This window comes from Nycticebus coucang, chromosome 22 (genome assembly GCF_027406575.1).
Source record: "Nycticebus coucang isolate mNycCou1 chromosome 22, mNycCou1.pri, whole genome shotgun sequence".
Taxonomy (NCBI): Eukaryota; Metazoa; Chordata; class Mammalia; order Primates; family Lorisidae; genus Nycticebus; species Nycticebus coucang.
In genome coordinates, this window is record NC_069801.1 from 39,686,615 (window position 1) to 39,705,373 (window position 18,759).

At 40.9% G+C, this 18,759-nt stretch overlaps 1 protein-coding gene and 1 pseudogene across 7 annotated transcripts in view; both read left to right on the forward strand.

Moving 5' to 3' along the window:
• The window catches only part of ST3GAL3 (ST3 beta-galactoside alpha-2,3-sialyltransferase 3), a 274,394-nt gene that overhangs the window by 161,984 nt on the left and 93,651 nt on the right, over positions 1–18,759 (forward strand). For 5 of the 7 annotated variants that reach the window (XM_053575920.1, XM_053575919.1, XM_053575926.1 and 2 more), the window contains one exon: positions 11,015–11,107. The exons of the other annotated variants lie outside the window; for them this stretch is intronic. In XM_053575920.1, the coding sequence (XP_053431895.1) occupies positions 11,015–11,107 (93 nt within the window). The remainder of the gene's footprint in view (positions 1–11,014; positions 11,108–18,759) is intronic. 7 annotated transcript variants of the gene reach the window in all.
• LOC128574902 (complex I intermediate-associated protein 30, mitochondrial-like) lies at positions 1,420–2,474 on the forward strand (annotated as a pseudogene).

Consider the following 18,759-nt stretch of genomic DNA (forward strand, 5'->3'; position numbering starts at 1 on the left):
CTGGGACTAAAAGCAATTAAGTTCTTTGTAAAATGTTGCCAAAGCATCTTGTACCCCAGGCATCCTCAAACTGAGGCCCGCGGGCCACATGAAGTGGTGTGAATTGTATTTGTTCCCATTTTGTTTTTTACTTCAAAATAAGATATGTGCAGTGTGCATAGGAATTTGTTCATAGTTTTTTTTTTTTTTTAAACTATAGTCCGGCCCTCCAATGATCTGAGGGACAGTGAATTGGCCCCCTGTTTAAAAAGTTTGAGGACGCCTGTTGTACCCTATAACATTTGCAGGTTGAAGGGTAAAAGTTTCATAGACAAAAAAAATTGCTTTCTGTATAACAGCAAAGAACAACTAGATTTTAAATTAAAAATATAGTATCAAATTAGCACCAAAAAACAGTGAAATACCTAGGGATAAATCTGTCAGTAGATGATGTATATATGTGTGTATGTGCAGGGGTGTGTGTGTGTGTGTGTGTGCGCGCACATATACATACACATATAAGAATGAAGAAATCCATGAAACTCTAATGAAAGAAATTAAAGAAATTGTCCGGGTCCTGCCCTGAGAGCAGCATCTGCTGAGACCTGTGGTAACAGGTAGTGATCGACTAAAGAAATACAGAGTTAGAAGCATCATAAAGAAAGACAAGAGACATAGACTAGAATCAAAAGCAGGAACTCAAGGGTCCATTGCCCATCCTGGGATTCCAGCGATGGCCCCGAGTGTTTGCTCCACTCTGATTTTATTGAAGTCTGTTTGCCCAGAAGGTAAGATGAGGGGAGGGAACAAAGACATCAGCAGTTTCTGGGATTGATCATATCAGCTTCTATTGTTATTATAATTAACCTTAAGGGTGGCCTTCAGTAGTCTGAAATCTGAGACTTGTATTGGGAGAGCCTCCTGCTTGAGGTCACACACACAGATTTCTAGGAAGGTGTTAAGCTCCGCTAGTTCTCTATGGAGTAAAATGCCATGAGCGTTAATCTCCTCTAAAGGATCGGTGAGAGGGAGGCATTTTCCTCCCATCACCACCACAGAGGATTTTCCTCTTCTATAAGGGATATAAACTCTTCTGCCCATATATCAGAGCTAGAGCTGCACCCTTGGTCTCTGCCCCAGGCAAATGCGAATCTCCACAATGGGTATCTGCTTTACCTGTTTAATGGGCAAGAAATACCCCAGAAGATGTATCTTTTCTTAGGACTTGTCATAGCCTCTTCTATGACCGTTATTCTCCTCAGAGTGCTCATAGACCCAGCTCGAACACCCAGGGTGTTTGTAAGCTGTATCTCCAACAGACTAGAATTTCAGAAAAGGCAAGAAGCGAGACTGCGGAAAGGTAGAATTGGGCTATTGGCTGAAGATTTTTTCCCTGGTGATTCAGGGAAAAATTTACATTTCGACTTTTTTTTTTAAACCATGGCTTTTGTTCACAAATTGCTGACTAGCACTTATATTCTCAGAAAATGCCCAAAGCCAAATATTGGCTTGCATCCTTTTTTGGGTATTCACTTTGCAGACTATTGTTCCAATATTCTTCAGAAACCAGTGGTGGCTCCTGGCAAAGCCTCCTCACAGAGGAAGACTCAAGGTGGGTTGCAGGAACATCACCAGCAAGAAGTTGCCTTGGATACAACTTCTCCTGATGAGAAGCCAGAAGTTAGTTTTGATAAAGCAATTACAGATGAAATAAAGGACCATTTTAGGCTTTTGAAGGATGAACTTGTGAATCATTGGATAGGGCCAGAAGGCCGCCCTCTGCATGAGGTCTTGTTGGAACAAGCCAAGGTCGTCTGGCAGTTCCGTGGGAAATAAGATTTAGATAAGTGGATAGTGACTTCTGACAAGACAATTGGAGGCAGAAGTAAAGTATTCTTAAAAATGGGCAAGAATACCAAAGTGCACTGCTCTATGGAAATCTTGAGTTCTGAGGGACCTTATGATGGAGATAGTAGCCAAAGTGGATACTGTGCAATGATATCCAGGATACCAAGGGGCTCGTTTGAGAGGAGGAAGTCTTATGATTGGTCCCAGTTTAACACTCTGTATCTCCGGGTCCATGGGAATGGTCGACCATGGATGGTGAATATCAAGGAGGACTCAGATTTTATCCAGAGGAAGAATCAAATGTACAGTTACTTCATGTTCACCGTGGGGGGCCTTACTGGCAGGAGGTCAAGATTCCTTTTTCCAAATTTTTCTTCTCAAATCAAGGAAGAATCTGGGATGTTCAGTCTCAGCTTCTGCTCGACAAGATCTCTTTTATAGGATTTACCTTGGCTGATAAAGTGGATGGTCCATTCTTCCTGGAAATTGATTTTATTGGTGTGTTTTCTGATCCAGCCCACACAGAAGAGTTTGCCTATGAAAATTCTCCAGAGATTAGCCCAAGACTTTTCAATTAAATAACATGTAGTAGTTTTATATTACTAAATAACAGTAATAGCATCTTTAGAGATACAGACAAAATAAAATATTTCTTGAATGGCATCCAAAAAAAAAAAAAAGAAAAGAAAAGAAAAGGCAAGAAGCATGCTAGCAATGGCTACCTTAAATGTAAACTAGCTGAATTTTCTTTTCTCACTCAGCTTACTTTTTAGTTTTCCTCTTTTTCTGGGGGTGCTTTCCTTTGCCAAGAATGAGGTCTTCAGTCCCCATTCTCCCAGCAGAAATATAGATAAATGGAGAGATATTTCACATTCAGATAGAAAGACTCAATATTGTTAAGATGTCATTTCTTCCCAACTTGATATATAGATTCAGTATATCCTCAATTATGTAAAATCCTGGCAAGTAATTGTATGAATATCATCTTATTTTAAAGTTTATATGGAAAGGCAAAAGACCCAGAATAGCCATTATAATATTGATGAAGAATAAAATTGGAAGATTGACTTCAAGCTTACAATAAATCTACAGTAATGAAGATAACATAGTATCAAAAAAAGAACAGACAAATAGATCAAGTGAATAGGATAGAAATCCCAGAAACACATCCCCAGAAATATAGTCTCTTGATAACTAACAAAGAAGCAAAGGCAGTTCAATAGAAAAGGATAATTTTTTTCAGTAAATGGCATTGGAACAATTAGACATTCATATGCATGCATTAATCTTTCATCTTTTACCCTTCACAATAATTAACTTTAACCTAAGGAGACCTAAATGTAAAATACAAAGCTATAAAACTTTTGGAAGGTAACACAGGAGAAAATCTAGATGATACTGGGTTTGGCAATGAGTTTTTAGACACAAAACCTGAAACACAAATCCACGAAATTTTATTAAAATTTAAAACTTGTGCTCTGTGAAAACCACTGTTAAGAGAGTGAAACAAGAAGCCACAGATTGGGGAAAGTATTTGCAAAACATATACCTTATAAAGGACTTATGTCCAAATTGTACAAAGAACTATGGCAACTCAAAAATCAGAAAGCAACCAGCCCAGTTAAATAAAAAATGAGCAAAAGATCTGAACATATACCTCACCAAAAAAGATATATGGATAGCAAATGTGCATATGAAAAGATGCTTGGATCATATGTCATTAGGGAAGTGCAAATTAAAACAACAGTGGAATACCATCACACCTATTAGAATAGGTAAAATGTAAAAAAAACTCCAAAATCCAGCAATCTCAGATGCTGGCAAGGATGTAGGGCAGTAGGGATTCTCGTTCATTGCTATTGAGAATGCAGAATGGTTTGGCCACTTTGGTTTTTTTTTTTTTTTTTTTGAGACAGTTTCACTTTTGTCACCCTCAGTAGAGTGCAGGAGCATCACAGCTCACAGCAACCTCAAACTCTTGGGCTTAAGCGATTCTCTTGCTTCAGCCTCCCAAGTAGCTGGGACTACAGGTGCCTACCACAATGCCTGGCTGTTTTTGTTGTTATTGTTGTTGTTGTTTGTTTGTTTAGCAGGCCAGGGCCAGATTTGAATCCACCAGCCCTGGTGCATGTGGCCGGTGCCCTAAGCACTGAGCTATAGGTGTCCAGTTGGTTTGACCACTTTGGACACAGTTTGCCGCGTCTTACAAAGCTAAACATAGTCTGACCATATGTTCTAATAATCACCCTCCAAAGTGTGTACCCAATTGAGTTGAAAACTTATGTCCACACAAAAGCTACACATGGATATTTATAGCAGTTTTTTTCATAATTGTCAGCAACTGGGAGCAGCCAAGGTGTTCATCAGTGCATATGGATAAATAAACTGTGGTACATCCACAGAGTGAAATGTTATTTAGCACTAAAAACACATGAGCCATCAAGCCTTGTTGTTGGGTCCCTGGGTGGCATAACGATTTATCCATGAGGGTTTAGAGCAATGGGCAGAGAAGATGTACTTATATATTTATTTATTATCCAGTTATTGGACATGAAAATTCTTTGTGGTGTCCAGACACTCTCTCTTTCTGTGTAAGTTCAGGAACTATCTCTTTTGTGTTTTTTATTGTCAAATGCATAATTTCTGGCAAATTTCATATCTCCTACTATACACAAAAAATTAGCAGTGCTGTTATTGCTCATGATGTCATGGCTTTTTGGAACCTATTTCATAGAAACAATGTAGATGTTCTTGTCTTTTCAGTTCTCCATGCTGGTTCCATCATAACTCATGCTGATGCCTGTAACTACTGGTTTCCAGTGACTCTCTCAAAGGAGTGACTGCTTTGTTGATCATGGCCACAAATGCAAGAGTTATACAGAGTAGCAGGGGGAATGTGAACTGTAATTTGTTTTCTGGTTATGTTAAATTTATCCTTTGAAAAATTCAACACGAATTGAATAGAACAACACATCTTCCAGCCATGTCTTCTCTTGGACTCTTTCAGCCACAGGTGTGTGGGACTAAGGGCAGTACTGCTTTAGAGGATTACTGTAAAGCTAAATTAGATAATTGGTCCACTATCTGGCACAGGGTTTATGCTCAGTAAATGTTAGTTCTCTTGTTCTTTTTACTACCATCCAGAAAGAGGGTGTGTCTTTGTGTACAAAGAAATGAAGTATGGAAACAAAATTGAATTGGAGCAATGACAAGCAGATCCCTGGTGGAGAGCCTCTGTGAAAAGTGAGGCTCAGGCTAAAGTACCTGAAGAGCTTACTGGAGAGCATCCTCCCTCCCAGACAAGATGAAGTAAATTACAAGGCCCTGGAGACAAAGATAGCTAGCAGTAATGTCAACGCCAGAATCGCTGATCAGGAAAGTGGTCTGGTTTGATGTAAAGGTATTGCAGTACCAATAGCAAGAGCAGAAATCCAGGGTCTCCAGAGCTGAGAAAGACCACAAATTCCAGATGGCTCAGATGAAGCAGTCCCTCATCTCTTAAAATGATAAAAGAAGACTTTTGACATTGATGCCTGTATGCAGGGCAAAAGCTATAGAGAAACCCAGGTCTACTTTGGAGATTGAAAAAAACAAAGGGTCAGTGATGTCTAGGGTGGAATGGACTAGCACACCCTAGATGTGGGTGGATGAAGAGACTGATGCTAATGCAGGAAGAGCCAACAGACCTGTAATGATGGATTGGAGGGATGGTAGTCAGAGGAGTTAGAAATTGTCCTGAAGGAGAAAGTTTCCATCTTGGAGCTTGAGAGAATTTATGGCAGTGTTAAGTACTTTTCTTACATAAAGGCTGTTTAGAAAATAATAATAATAATAATGTTTAATGACAGAATAGGCTTATTAAAGCCAAGCAAAGCTCCTTCTGCCATTTTTTCAAGTTGTTCCAGAAACAACTCTAATTGGAAAACTGCCTCCTCAGCAGAAAAATAGGATGGAATTGAAGAGGCAGAGGTGGAGTGAGCTCTGTGCCAAGGGGTCTTGTCTGCACGTTTGTACAAGTCCCCCAGCATGGGAATGTTGGCTGGTTTTAAGTTTCTGTATTACTTGTCATGCAGTGTGCTAGGTGTTATATATTTTCTATGTCATGAAATTAGCACATGGAATGAAGGAGGGGCATAGTAGAGACCTTATCTGAGTTAAATCCTCTCTGAGATGATTCTAGAAATTAGACTATTGGGTACAAAATGTTCATCCCTGATCTGCAGAGTCCTCAGGGATAGCCCTCAGTGTCCCTAATCTCCCAGCCATCACCACCTCTCCCTCCCATTTTCTGTTGATTAATCTTGCAAGGCAAGGGAGCCAATTGAGTCCAACATTATGTTGGGTACTCTGTGCTATGCATGCTATGCTAAATTACCATAGTCTAGGAGAGAAAGATAGTTAAATAGACAATTACTCTTTAGTGTAATGAATACTGGGCTATAAATATGTCCTAGTCATCATTGTATCCCCAGTCCCAAGTCAGGTAGAGTCAGCATATATTGAGTGATAATTAGGTGCCAGCACATTATTTTCAGCATAATCCTCACAACAGTTTTTGTGGAGTAATCCCAGTTTAAAGATGTGGAAATTAAGGGCACAGAACAGTTAAATAACATGCCCCATTTGAAATCAAGTGGGTGTAGAGGAGGGACAAAAACTTATCTAGCGGGTACAGTGAACACTATTTGAGTGGTAGACATACTTTTAGCCCTGAGTCAAGCATTGCAAAAACTATCCTGTAACAAAAACATTTATACCCCATTAATATTTTGAAATAATAATAATAAACCAGGCTGGGTATGGTGGCTCATGCCTGTAATTCTAGCACTCTGGGAGGCCAAGGCAGGAGGATCTCTGGAGATCAGGAATTTGAGACCAGACTGAGCAAAAGTGAAACCCTATCTTTACTAAAACCAGAAAAAATTAGCTGGACATAGTGGTGGGTGCTTATAGTACCAGCTCCTGGGGAGGCTGAGGCAGGAGGTTTGTTTGAGTCCAGAAGTTTGAGGTTGCAGTGAGCTATGATGATGGTACTACATTTTACCCCAGGCGACAGAGAAGACTCTATCTCAAAAAGAAAAGAAAAAAAAATCCCCCCAAATTATACAGTTAATAAGGGATAGAACCAGGATAAAAACCAAGTAGAGCGACTCCATTGACTGTACATATTTGTTCATGAATGAATGAGAGGAAGGAAGGGAAAGAGGTGGGAGAGAAGGAGAGAGACTGGGAGCATGTGAGAAACTAAGGGGATAGTCTCCTCTCGGAAGCTTGGGGTCTCAGGTCAGATGGGCTGGTTTTATTTGGGAGGGGAAGCATCACTGAAAGTTCCGAAAGGAAGTGGCCTTAAACTGAATAGGTATTCCCTGGCCAACATGAGGTAAGGGAGGAGAGCTAAGGCCAGCTCTTCCACGTTATTGCTAGATCCTCCCTGCCCCGACCTTCTCATGGAAAATTCTTCCTACAACTGTCCCATTTCTACCTACATCATGAGTTTTTCTTTTATTCAAACCAGCTTATAAACATGTTAAAAGCTTCCCTAACCTCAAAAAGCACTCTTTACCCTACTTTTCCCCTCCACCTATTACCCCATTTTTCTGTCTCCCTTTAGAGCAAAACTCCTAAAAATAATCTGTATTCCATGATTCCAAGTCCTCTCCTGTTTTCTCTTAAACCCATTGACACTAGAGCCCCTCCGCTCCAGTGGAACAGCTCCTGTCAAGGTCCGCAGTGACCCCTGTGGGGGCAGATCCAGCAGCCGGTCCCACGGCCACACCTCCCAGGCCCACTACATTGCTGGATGCAGTTGGCCTCTGCGTTCTTCCGGAGACGCTTCTTTTCCTGAGGCATCACATTTTCGCGATTGTTTTTCTATCTCACCAACTGCAGTTCTTATCTCCCAAATGTTGAGCCTTGGAATAAATGCATGTGTCAGTCAGGGCGCCCTCCTCTGGGGATCATGCGCGGCTCTCCCAAGTGAGCCAAGTGCTCAAGGCCTCCATATCCTGCACCTGCCTCTGCCACAGAGAACGGCTGTCCTGCCAAACGTGTTTTTCACTACAGCCTCCCAAGATCCTGGGAATTACATGTTTCCCATTGAACAAGAGGAAGCTGAGAATCAGATTTTCCATCATTTGCCCAAGGTCACACAGCTTGTCAGTGTCCTCTGTGAGAGTTTCTGATTCCAGAACTGATGTTCTTTCTGTTTGCAACCCATTGCTTGTACTGATTCCTTAAACTCACTTGGCCCTGCTGAGTGTGGCTGGGGATTGGAAGTCTGTTCCTTCTTTGGGTTCCACTCTGTCCATCTGGATTTCCTCTTGAGTGCAGTGTTACACTCTTCACCCCAGAGGCTTGGTAGTCAAGTTTGCAGGACAATGGGCGCTCTTACTGGTTGAAAGGCCAGCTGCAGAGTAGGAGACGAACAAGGGCTGACAGATTTGATCAAACATCTGTGGGGCCTCCTGGCATTTGGAGTGTGAGTGCCTTGGAGAGACTAACTATTCTGGCCTCAGGGAGTTGACGACTGTTAATCTTGGTGGTTTTGACCGCTAACTGCCCCAGAGGTCCAGCCTGTTGCATGACTCAGAATCTGCAACACTCCCTCTATTCTTCTCCCACTGGGATAGCCAGGAGGCCATTTCTAAGGCATTTTAATTTGGTAATAACTTGACATGGCTCGCTGGAGTTGTGTGTTTTAGAAGTTGTGTTGCCTTTTCTAAATGAGGGATTGATTTAAAGAGTCATCTTTGACATCTGACCACCTTTCACTGTGGCAGAGAGAGCAATATCTCCTGCTATCTCTGCTGGGTTCTGGTCCTCACTTCTCCACTGCAAGTGGTCTGAGCCTAGAGACCTTGGAGAGTCTCACAGCCCTTATTTTTCAAGCACCTAGCCAAAAGTTGATGGGGTGAACTAGAGAAAGGAAGGATGTGACCAGAGGTTTGTCTGGAACATACTATGTGAAGAAGGGACAACTGCTGTCCATTTGTCACCTTGTTTGTAAAAGTTTCTGAAATTCAGAAAGACCACAAGAACTCATAGTATAAGGTGAGGAAGCAGGTTGGGTGGGGGGTTGGGGACAGGGCAGGAAAGGACTCAGAATGCTTCATCACTGTGTATATCCTTTCAAAGAGCTATGGAGGTCTTCTCAACCCTCTCCCGTACCCTCTCGGACACGACCCTCTCATGTGCAACTGTGTCGACCATTCCTATGTCATGTGGACTCTGCACCTTCCTCTGCAATCATGTTGGTGGTAGTGTCATGTTACAGAAAAGCGAGCTCAAATCCAATGGCTACCACTTGCCAGCTATATGATCCTGAATGAGTCGTTTCATCTCTCTGAGCCTCATGTGTAACTTAATAATTCATAAACACCTGCTCACAGGGTTGTTGAAAACATCTAAGATGTTTTCATCACTCTGCCTAGTCCAAAAGCTTCTAGTAAGTTCAGTAATTGCACTGAAGTTTATATTTCATTTCTGAAACACAGTTGTTTACATAAGAAAATATTTTTCTTTTGTTAAAACCTTTGGTTTTCTTTTGCCTACCAAATAAAGTCCCAACTCCTTGGCCTATCACTCCGCATTTGGATTTGCATTTTAGGCTTTGAATTTCATTGACAAGGAAAGCTTCAAAATGTTTATTTCTAAAAGAAATTGCACATGGATACAGATGAGTTTGTCTGTATTCAATGAGCAGTTACTCTGCGTAAGGTGCTGGACTAGGCCTGCAGGTGTCCAGAAGTGAATCAGACATGACACACACTAGGCAGGGGCATCATTGCTCTGAAAGCACTGCCCCAAACCCACCCCACCCAGTCCCTGCAAAAGGCAGCTCCAAAGGGCAGGCTTGCCACAGACCGGCCCAGTAGGGCATCTGGGCACCAGTGTGTTGGCAGCAGGCCCAAGGTGGGGGTGGAGGATGTTGGGACATAGAACTGGCAGGCAGCCAGGGCTCACTCAGGTGCCTCAGCACGCAGGGCCTCTTACCCCAGTCATCATGGACCCCATTCACTGAATAAACCTATTCTTCAGTTGGGATTTTCTCTAGACTGCACAGGGCAGAGTTTTTGGTAGCAGGGCAGTGACTCCAGCCCCACACGGAACACTGAAGGACATCGAAAGCCGATGATGTGAGACAGCATGATTATAATCATGCAGCAACAAAGTGGAGGTTAGAGCATAAGACTTCTGAAAAAATATTCAGCAGTCTCTCTGGCTTGTGAGTTCCTGAGATTACCTTGGCAGCAGCGAGACTGTTAAGGTCATTTCTTCCCTACAGAAAGTTATAGTGCCCTTCTGTGTGCTCGTCTCTAGGCAAGATATGGGAGTGGAGAATATAGGCAAGCTTAAATCAGATTCTGGCATCAGGAATTTAGTGTAATGAGGGAGACACACTAGCAGCAATTACAGTCCAGTATGTTGAATGGTGATAGGGATAAGCATGTGATGTGGGTGGCAGAGGGAGGGAATGTATGGGGGCCAGAGAATCACTCCCAGTGAAGTTGACATCTGAGCTTAGTAGTGAAAGACCAGTAGGCATTGGTCAGCTGGAGAACTACCAGGCAGAGAAAACAGGGATCATTCTCACCTAAAATAGTCCAAATAACACACATACGTGGTATATTGTACCTATATTCAGTCACTGTGAATGGTTTCCACCGGGGTAGTGGTTCTCAACTTTCCTAATGCTGCGATGTATTTTCATTGTTACAACCCACAGGTTGAGAACCGCTGGACTGGGGGATCATAGTTTGGCGAGGATAAAGCAGTTAAGGCGGGGCATGTGTGAATGTACAAGGAAGGTGGAAAGGGCACAGCCTCAGACTCTATCAAGCTTGAGCAGCTCACCCGAGTACCACTCCCTGTGTCTTTGAGCCAGATGGAGCCCCTGATGTTCTTGGGGGTCAGGTTTACTGCAAAGAATCTGTGTGAAACCCAGTGAGTTCCTCTTACAAATTCCACTGTGGGCCTGGCTTACTCATCTTTCTATTCCTTTAGGGTTTGGGTTTTTTTTGTTTGTTTGTTTGTTTATTTGTTTGGCCTTCATGTGGAAAAAGGCCTGAAGTGTTGATTGTAGGGAATGAAGCTTTTTTCAAGGTTTAAACACCCACCTCTCTTCATGAATTATAACCCACTGACTGCTCCTGCCTGACAAACTGTGACTTTCCCTCTCTTCCCCTAGGCCTGCTGAGTTAGCCACCAAGTATGCAAACTTTTCAGAAGGAACCTGCAAGCCTGGCTATGCCTCAGCCTTGATGAAGGCCATCTTCCCCCGGTAAGTGCTCCTGCCTCCTGCCGCTGCCTGGACAGCCTGGTCCGTGACCCAGGAGTCAGAAGCCTGCCCCTCATGTTCTCTCCAGGAAGCAAAATTTTGTTTTAACCTCCTTCCTGGGTCCTGGAATCTATGGGTGCTGGGAAGGACTTTGCTTCTGGTCAGCTCCTACCCTAGTCCCCCTGGGTGCCCTCACTTTGCCTTAGGCCTGTCCCACCTCTTGGCACAGCCTGTTCTACAGAGGGATAACCTACATGGTTGCCCCAAGGAAGCCAGGTATCCAGAGGCAACCAGACAAGGCTGCAAGCACAGAAGCTCCTAGTCCAAGTACCAATGACCAAGCAAGCTTTTATGGAAGCTAGGACCAACTAGCTGGCTTCAGGGAGGCACAGCCAAATAAAGCAGAGAACAAGGAATTTCTGAGGCAGTGGAAGTTATTGCACCTTCCCTCTATGCCCATTCTGGAGCTCTTGACTTCCCTGGTGTCAGGCGATCTTAGAGAATCTGTACCTGCTGAAAGCATCTGTACCTACTCTGGAGTTCCTTTTACCAAATGCTGCTAAGGGCCCGTGCTTACTCATTTGTTTTCTTCTTTTGGGTTTTCCTTCCCAAAGCGTTGGTGAGGAAAAGGGGCTGAAGAGCTGAGATTGCCTGGTGAGACTCTCAGGGTTATTGCATTCCTTCAGAAAGTGAGAGGAGCTTCTGACTCAGAATGGCTGGAGGAAAGGCTGCTCAGGATCCTCCGGCATCAGGGCGCAGCACTTGGACTGCCAGAGGAGTCCTAGGGGTGGCTCTGCTCTCTGCAGGGAGGACTTGAGCTTAGGCCACATGATGTGCTTGCAAAGGAGTGCTGAGGAACAGCTGGCCCCAAAGTAAAGCCAGGATATTTGACTTTATGTTCTTTTTCTTTTCTAACATGAGCAATCCTAGTTTAGCAGGACTATGCTGGCTTGGAGTCTGGTACTCAGATAGAGATCTCTTTGTCCTTCTGAATTGAGTCCAAATATTTTGCTTCCTCCAGCTATTTATTGAGTGCCTCTGTGTCAGGCTGTGTGTTCTTATTTTTACACATGTTTTCGCAAGCCTACACGACCAGTCCCCTGGCCCAGACACCTATGAATTTTCCTTGACCTGTATATAGGTTTCCTTTACCTTTTCTAATTGAAAGTAATGTAAGCATGTGGTTTAAAAAAATAAACAAAAAAAAACTCAAGTAGTACAAAAGGGTCTATACTGCCCCTCCAGACCCTTCCCCAGGGGTAGCCAGTATTATCCATAAATGGAACATAGTGTATTTATTGTTTGGTACCTTGCTTTTCACTCCTAACAATATTTGTTAGAGATTATCCTATTACCAGCATATAGGGATCCATTCCATTTTTCTTTCCTTTTCTTTTTTTTTTTTTCGAGACAGAGTCTCACTGTGTCATCCTCAGTAGAGTGCTGTGGCATCACAGCTCATAAAAACCTCAACTCTTGGGCCTAAGTGATCCTCTTGCCTTAGCTTCCCCAATAGCTGGGACTACAGGAGCCCACCACAACACCCAGCTATTTTTTTGTTGCAGTTGTCATTGTTATGTAGCAGACCGGGCCAGATTCAAACCTGCCAGCCCCAGTGTATATGGCCAACACCCTTAACCACTGAACTATGGGCACCAAGCCTCATTTTTCTTTTCTTTTTTTTTCCTTTTAGAGACAGAGTCTTGCTTTATCACCCTCGGCAGAGTGCTGGGGCATCACAGCTGACAGCAACCTCTAGCTCTTGGGCTTAAGTGATTCTCTTGTCTCAGTCTTCCGAGTAGTTGGGACTACAGGCACCCACCACAATGCCCAGCTATTTTTTTTGTTGTTGTTGCAGTTTGGCCGGGGCTGGGTTTGAACCCACCATCCTCGGTATATGGGGCTGGTGCCCTACTCACTGAGCCACAGGCGCCGCCCGAGCCTCATTTTTCAAATGATTGCATAACATAAAGTTATAGGGCTGTATCACAATTTTATTAAAAGTAAGGGTTAATGAAATTTGATTTACATACACTAAAATTTACCTTTTGAGTAGTTTTATGAGTTTTTGATAAATGCATGCTTTATGCAACCACCACAATTAATAGTACATTTCCATCACCCCCAGAAAGTTCCTTTGTGCTCCATTGTAGTTTATCCCTTCCACCAGCCCTCTCCCCTGGCAACCACTGACAGTTTTCTAGCACTGTAGTGTTTCCAGTATGTCATGTCAATGGAAGCTTTTTGAGTATATCTTTCAATTTAGTGCAGTGCATTTGCAATTTATACCCTTGGTGTATGTATCAATTGTTTGTTCCTTTTTATTGCTGAGTAGTATTCCATTGAATGAATGTAACACAGTCTGATTATTTAATCAGAGTTTGAAAGACATATGGGTTAATTCCATTTGGGAATAATTATAAATAAAGCCACTATAAACATAGAAGTATAGGTCTATGTGTGAACATATAAACATGAACATGTGTAAACATATGTGTTCATTTTTCTAGAGTAAATACCTAACAGTGAATGGCCTTAACTTTAAAGAACCTACCAGATTGTTTTCCAGAGTTTGTTTTCCAATGTCTGATCGTTCTACTTGCTCTCCATCAGAGTTTTTCAACCTTTTTTTATCTCATAGCACACTTAAACCTATAGTTAAACTTCGACAGCACACTTAAATTATATTGATTAAAAAAAAGAGTAACAAAAAGAATATCCTTACTGTGCTTTGAACTTCTTTCAAAAATAATTTAATTAATGATCTTTAAAACTTTTCGTGGCACACCTAAGATTCTCCAGTTAAAAAAATCACTGCTTTACAAGTTTGCCATCAGTCTTCTGACTCTAGCCATTCTAGTGTGTTTGTAGTGATATCTCACTGTGGTTTTAATCTGCGTTTTGCTAATGACCAACAATCTTAAGTATCTTCGCATGTGCTTATTTTTTTTTTATCTTTACAGAACTGTCTGTTCCAATCTGTTGCCATTTTTAATTGTCTTCTCATTGAATTATAAGAGTTCTAAAAATTTCTGATAGAAACCCTTTGTCTGATGATTTATAGACATTTTCTTGTCTTTCTCATCATTCTTTTAATAGTATCCACCACAGAGCAGAAGTTTTTAATCTTGGTATAGTCCAATTTATCAGTTTTTTTTCTTTTACAGATTGTGCTTTTGGTGTTATATCTAAGAAATTTTTCTCCAATCTAAGGTCAATTTTTTTTTTCTTTTCCCTTGTAATTTTTTTTTTTTTTTTGTGACAGAGTCTATGTCGCCCTCTGTAGAGTACTATGGCGTCACAACTCACAGCAACTTCAAACTCTTCGGCTTAAGCAATTCTCTTGCCTCAGCCTCTCACATGGCTGGGACTACAGGTGCCCGCCACAATGCCTGGCTATTTTATTGTTGTAATTGTCATTGTTGTTTAGCAGGCCTTGGCCAGGTTCCAACCCGCCAGCCCCGGTGTATGTGGCCGGTGCCCTAACCACTGAGCTACAAGTGCTGAGCCCTTTAAAAAAACTTTTTTGAGACAGAGTCTCATTCTGTCGCCCTTAATCTGGATGCTGTTGACTCCTTTTTATTGCCTTACTGCAGTGGCTCCACTCTTTAGTACAGTATTGAAAAGATGAGCATTTAGTCTTTCACCATTACCGTGTTAGGTATAGGTTTTTCATAGATAACATTTTTGCCAGGTGGAGGAAGTTCTTATTTATTCCTAGCTTGTTGAAAATTGTTATTTTGAATAGATATTGAATTTTGTTAAATTCTTTTTTTTATTAAATCATAGTTGTGTACATTGATATGAATTTTGTTAAATTCTTTCTCTGTATCTTTTGAGATAATCATATGGATTTTCTTTTTTAGTCTATTAATATGGCATTGATTTTTTTTTTGCCATTAATTGATTTTTGAATGTTATACCACCCATTCACTTGTAGGATAAACTTCATTTTGTCTTGATGTAGGTGTGTTATTGTTTTTATACATTGCTAGATTCAATTTGCTAGTATTAAAGATTTTTATGTCTCTGGTCATAAAAGATTTTGGTCTGCAGTTTTCTTTTCTTATGATGTCTTTAGTTTTGGTATTATGGTAATGCTGTCCTCATAGAATCACAGAAAATATTTTTTCATCATTATATAAACTTTGTATAGAATCGGTAATATTTTTCCCATAAATATTTGATAGAATTGCCCAGCAAAATCCAGGCCTGTCTGGAAAAGAAAACAAACTCTTTCTCTCTACTGTCACACACCATTGAACAACACTCCTGACACCATATGATGGCAGTTTTTCCCACACACTAGACAATTTTTCAGCATATAGCAACTGGATGTCCTATAATTCAGTTCAGTTCCACTGTCCACCTAGAGATAGCACTGGATCTTGTAGGTTAAAGGCTCGCTTCAACAAGACTACCCCCACTTTAGATGCCAATCTCAAGTAGTGTGTTGTCATCTATACTTCTTTTTTTTTTTTGAGAACGTATATATGTTTATTTTATGTGACCTTGTGACATTAACATCGTCTACAAAGTTCACATGGGAGAACTGTGCAATTGAGTTCCACTAAAAAAAAAAAAAAAATCTCTGAGCTGGGCATGGTTGCTGACACCTATAATCCTAGCACTCTGGGAGGCCAAGGCAGGTGAATTGCCTGAGCTCAAGAGTTTGAGGCCAGCCTGAGCAAGAGGGAGACCCCATCTCTAAAAATAGCTGGGCGTTGTGGCGGGCGCCTGTTGTCCCAGCTCCTTGGGGGGCTAAAGCAAGAGGATTGCTTGTGCCTAAGATTTGAGGTTGTGGTGAGCTATGATGCCACAGAACTCTGCCAAGGGTGGCAAACTGAAACTCTGTCTCAAAAAAAAAAAAATCTCATCACATTTAAGTAAGCTTATGGTTTTATTTGTGTTGGGCTGCATTCATAGCCATCCTGGGACACATGTGGTCTGTGGACTGTGGGTTAGACATCCCTGCTTTAAGTTTTTGTTCAAATCTCATCTTCCTAATAGGGCTTACTTTGGTCATTCTCATTTAATTCTGTGAGCTTCTACCTTCTCCACACCTATCATCTCCCTGCCCCAGAAATTGCCACCCGCCCCCACTGCTACCACACATATCTCCCAATGTCAAATAGACATTGGCACTCCTAAGTACCTTATCTTGCTCAATTTTTTTTTCATAGCACTTATCACCATCTAACATACTACCTAATTTTACTAAGTTTATTATATATTTCTACATGGGCAAGGGTTTTTGCTTCACTTTCTCTCTCAGTCTCTCATATTAATATTTCTAAATCCCTCTTAGACAGTGTCAGGGGCATAGTATGTGTTCAGTAACTACGGTAAGTATTGGTTGAATGTTTATGGAATGAACATACAGGCATATTTATTAAAATAGATATTCTTAAAAGCTATTAAAAGATTATCTTTTATAGTATAAATATAGACAAATCCCTGAGCTATTAACTTCTATTTGTCTTTCCATATTTTCTTGCTAAGCCAAACTAGACTTTAGTAGTGTCTATTTATATATGTGTATGTGTCTACATGTACATACATATATATAACATCCATATAAATGCACACACATACACATATGTAATGTAGGTTTCTTATAGATAGCACATACTCGAGTCTTGCTTTTCTATCCAACCTGACAATGTCTGCTTTTATTGGAATGTTTATAACATTTATCTGTCATTTACATTTAATATAATCATTAATATGGTTGGGTTTATTTATTTATTTTTTTTGAGACAGAGTCTCACTTTGTCACCCTCAGTAGAGTGCCGTAGCATCACAGCTCACAGCAACCTCTAACTCTTGGGCTCAACTGATTCTCTTGCCTCAGCCTCCCGAGAAGCTGGGACTATGGTGCCCACCACAAAGCCCAGCTATATTTTGGTGGCAGTTGTTATTGTTGTTTAGCAGGCCAGGCCAGGCTTAAACCCGCCACGCTCCATGTATGTGACCGGTGCTGTACTCACTGAGCTACAGGCGCCAAGCCATATGGTTGGGTTTAAATCTACTATGTTGCTATTAGCTTCCTGTTTGTTTCTTTTTTCCCCCTCTCTTTTCCTGCCTGTTTTGGATTAATTTGGTATGTTTTATAATTTCACTTTATATCCATCATTGGTATAGTAGCTATACCTCTTTGTTCTTTGGTTTTCATGTTTTTTCTAGAGTTCACAATATGTATCTTTAATTTATAATCTATTTTCAAAAGATTTCAACTTTATAGCACTATTATTTTATTTCTCTCTTTCATCTTTTGTGCTATTTTCTCATATATCTTACATCTATGTATACCACAACATTTTGCCACATATAATGCACACTTTTTTACCCAAATTTTTGACGAAAAAATAAAGATGTTCATTATGTGCAGGTAGTACTAATTACATTTCTATATAAATCTTTTTAATTCTTTGATTTACATTTATGGATTAAAAGTGTAACTACAGAGGTCAGGCTCAGTGGCTCTAGGAGGCCAAAGCGGGTGGATTGTTTTATCTCATGAGTTCAAGACCAGCCTGAGGAAGAGCAAGATTCTGTCTCTACTAAAAATAGAAAAATTAGCTGGATGTGGTGGTGCACTCCCAGCTACTTGGGAGGCTGAGGCAAGAGGATGGCTCAAGCCCAAGAATTTGAGGTTGCTGTGAACTATGATGTCATGGCACTCTAGCCTGGGCAACAGAGCGAGACTATGTCTCCAAAAAGAAAAAAAATAATGTAGCTCTAGAAAGCAATAACAATCCATGTGCAAAATAATAACCTAAAATATAGTAATTGATTTTATTGAATTTATGACACATTTGCAATGTATTTTTCAGCCAGCAAAGAGTGGCGTATTTTTTGGTAAAACAGAGATTGGAATTAAAGGTAGTGCTATAAAGTTCAGATCTATTTGAAAATAGATTATACATTAAAGACACATATTGTGAAAAGGGATTGGGAAATGCCTTGGAAAATGTCAAAACAGTTTTCATACACTGTAAGCTTTAAGCTAACAGTTAAATATGCTAAAGTGCATGGCAAGAGAGAGACACTGTGGACCTTCTCCCACAGATAGTGTCATCAGACTGTGGAGGCAACAGGAAGAAAAACTTTGGTTGCCGAGATAGAAGAAGGCAATGCAAGGAAACCTCCAAAGTGACTAGAGGTGGATTCTGGAGCAGTGTGAAACTGGGGTCTCTGTTTCCACCAAGATGGTACAAGAAAGGGTAAAAGGATTGCATAAGAAAAACAACTGATGATTTCTCAGGGACATCTAAATGATGCTTTAACTTTATGAAGAGAGAAGGTTTGAGGATGAGTACATGAACAAAACTTTCCCCAAAACTTCCAGCATGAGAATCTTAAGAATCTCATCCTTATGTTAACAGTCTTCAAAAGACTTACAATTTTGAACTACCTGAAATCGCCAATATAGATGATGTCCCACTCATATTTGATGTGCCATAAACAGAAACGTGGATGTCACAGAAGCAAAGACCATGGCTATTAAATCTAGTGGGCATGAGAAAATACATTTCACTGTTATTTTAGCCTATTCACTGTTATTTTAGCCTATTGTGCAAATAGAGCAAAGTGAACACGTGTAATTATCTTTTTTTTTTTTTCTTTTTTGTAAAGACAGAGTCTCACTCTGT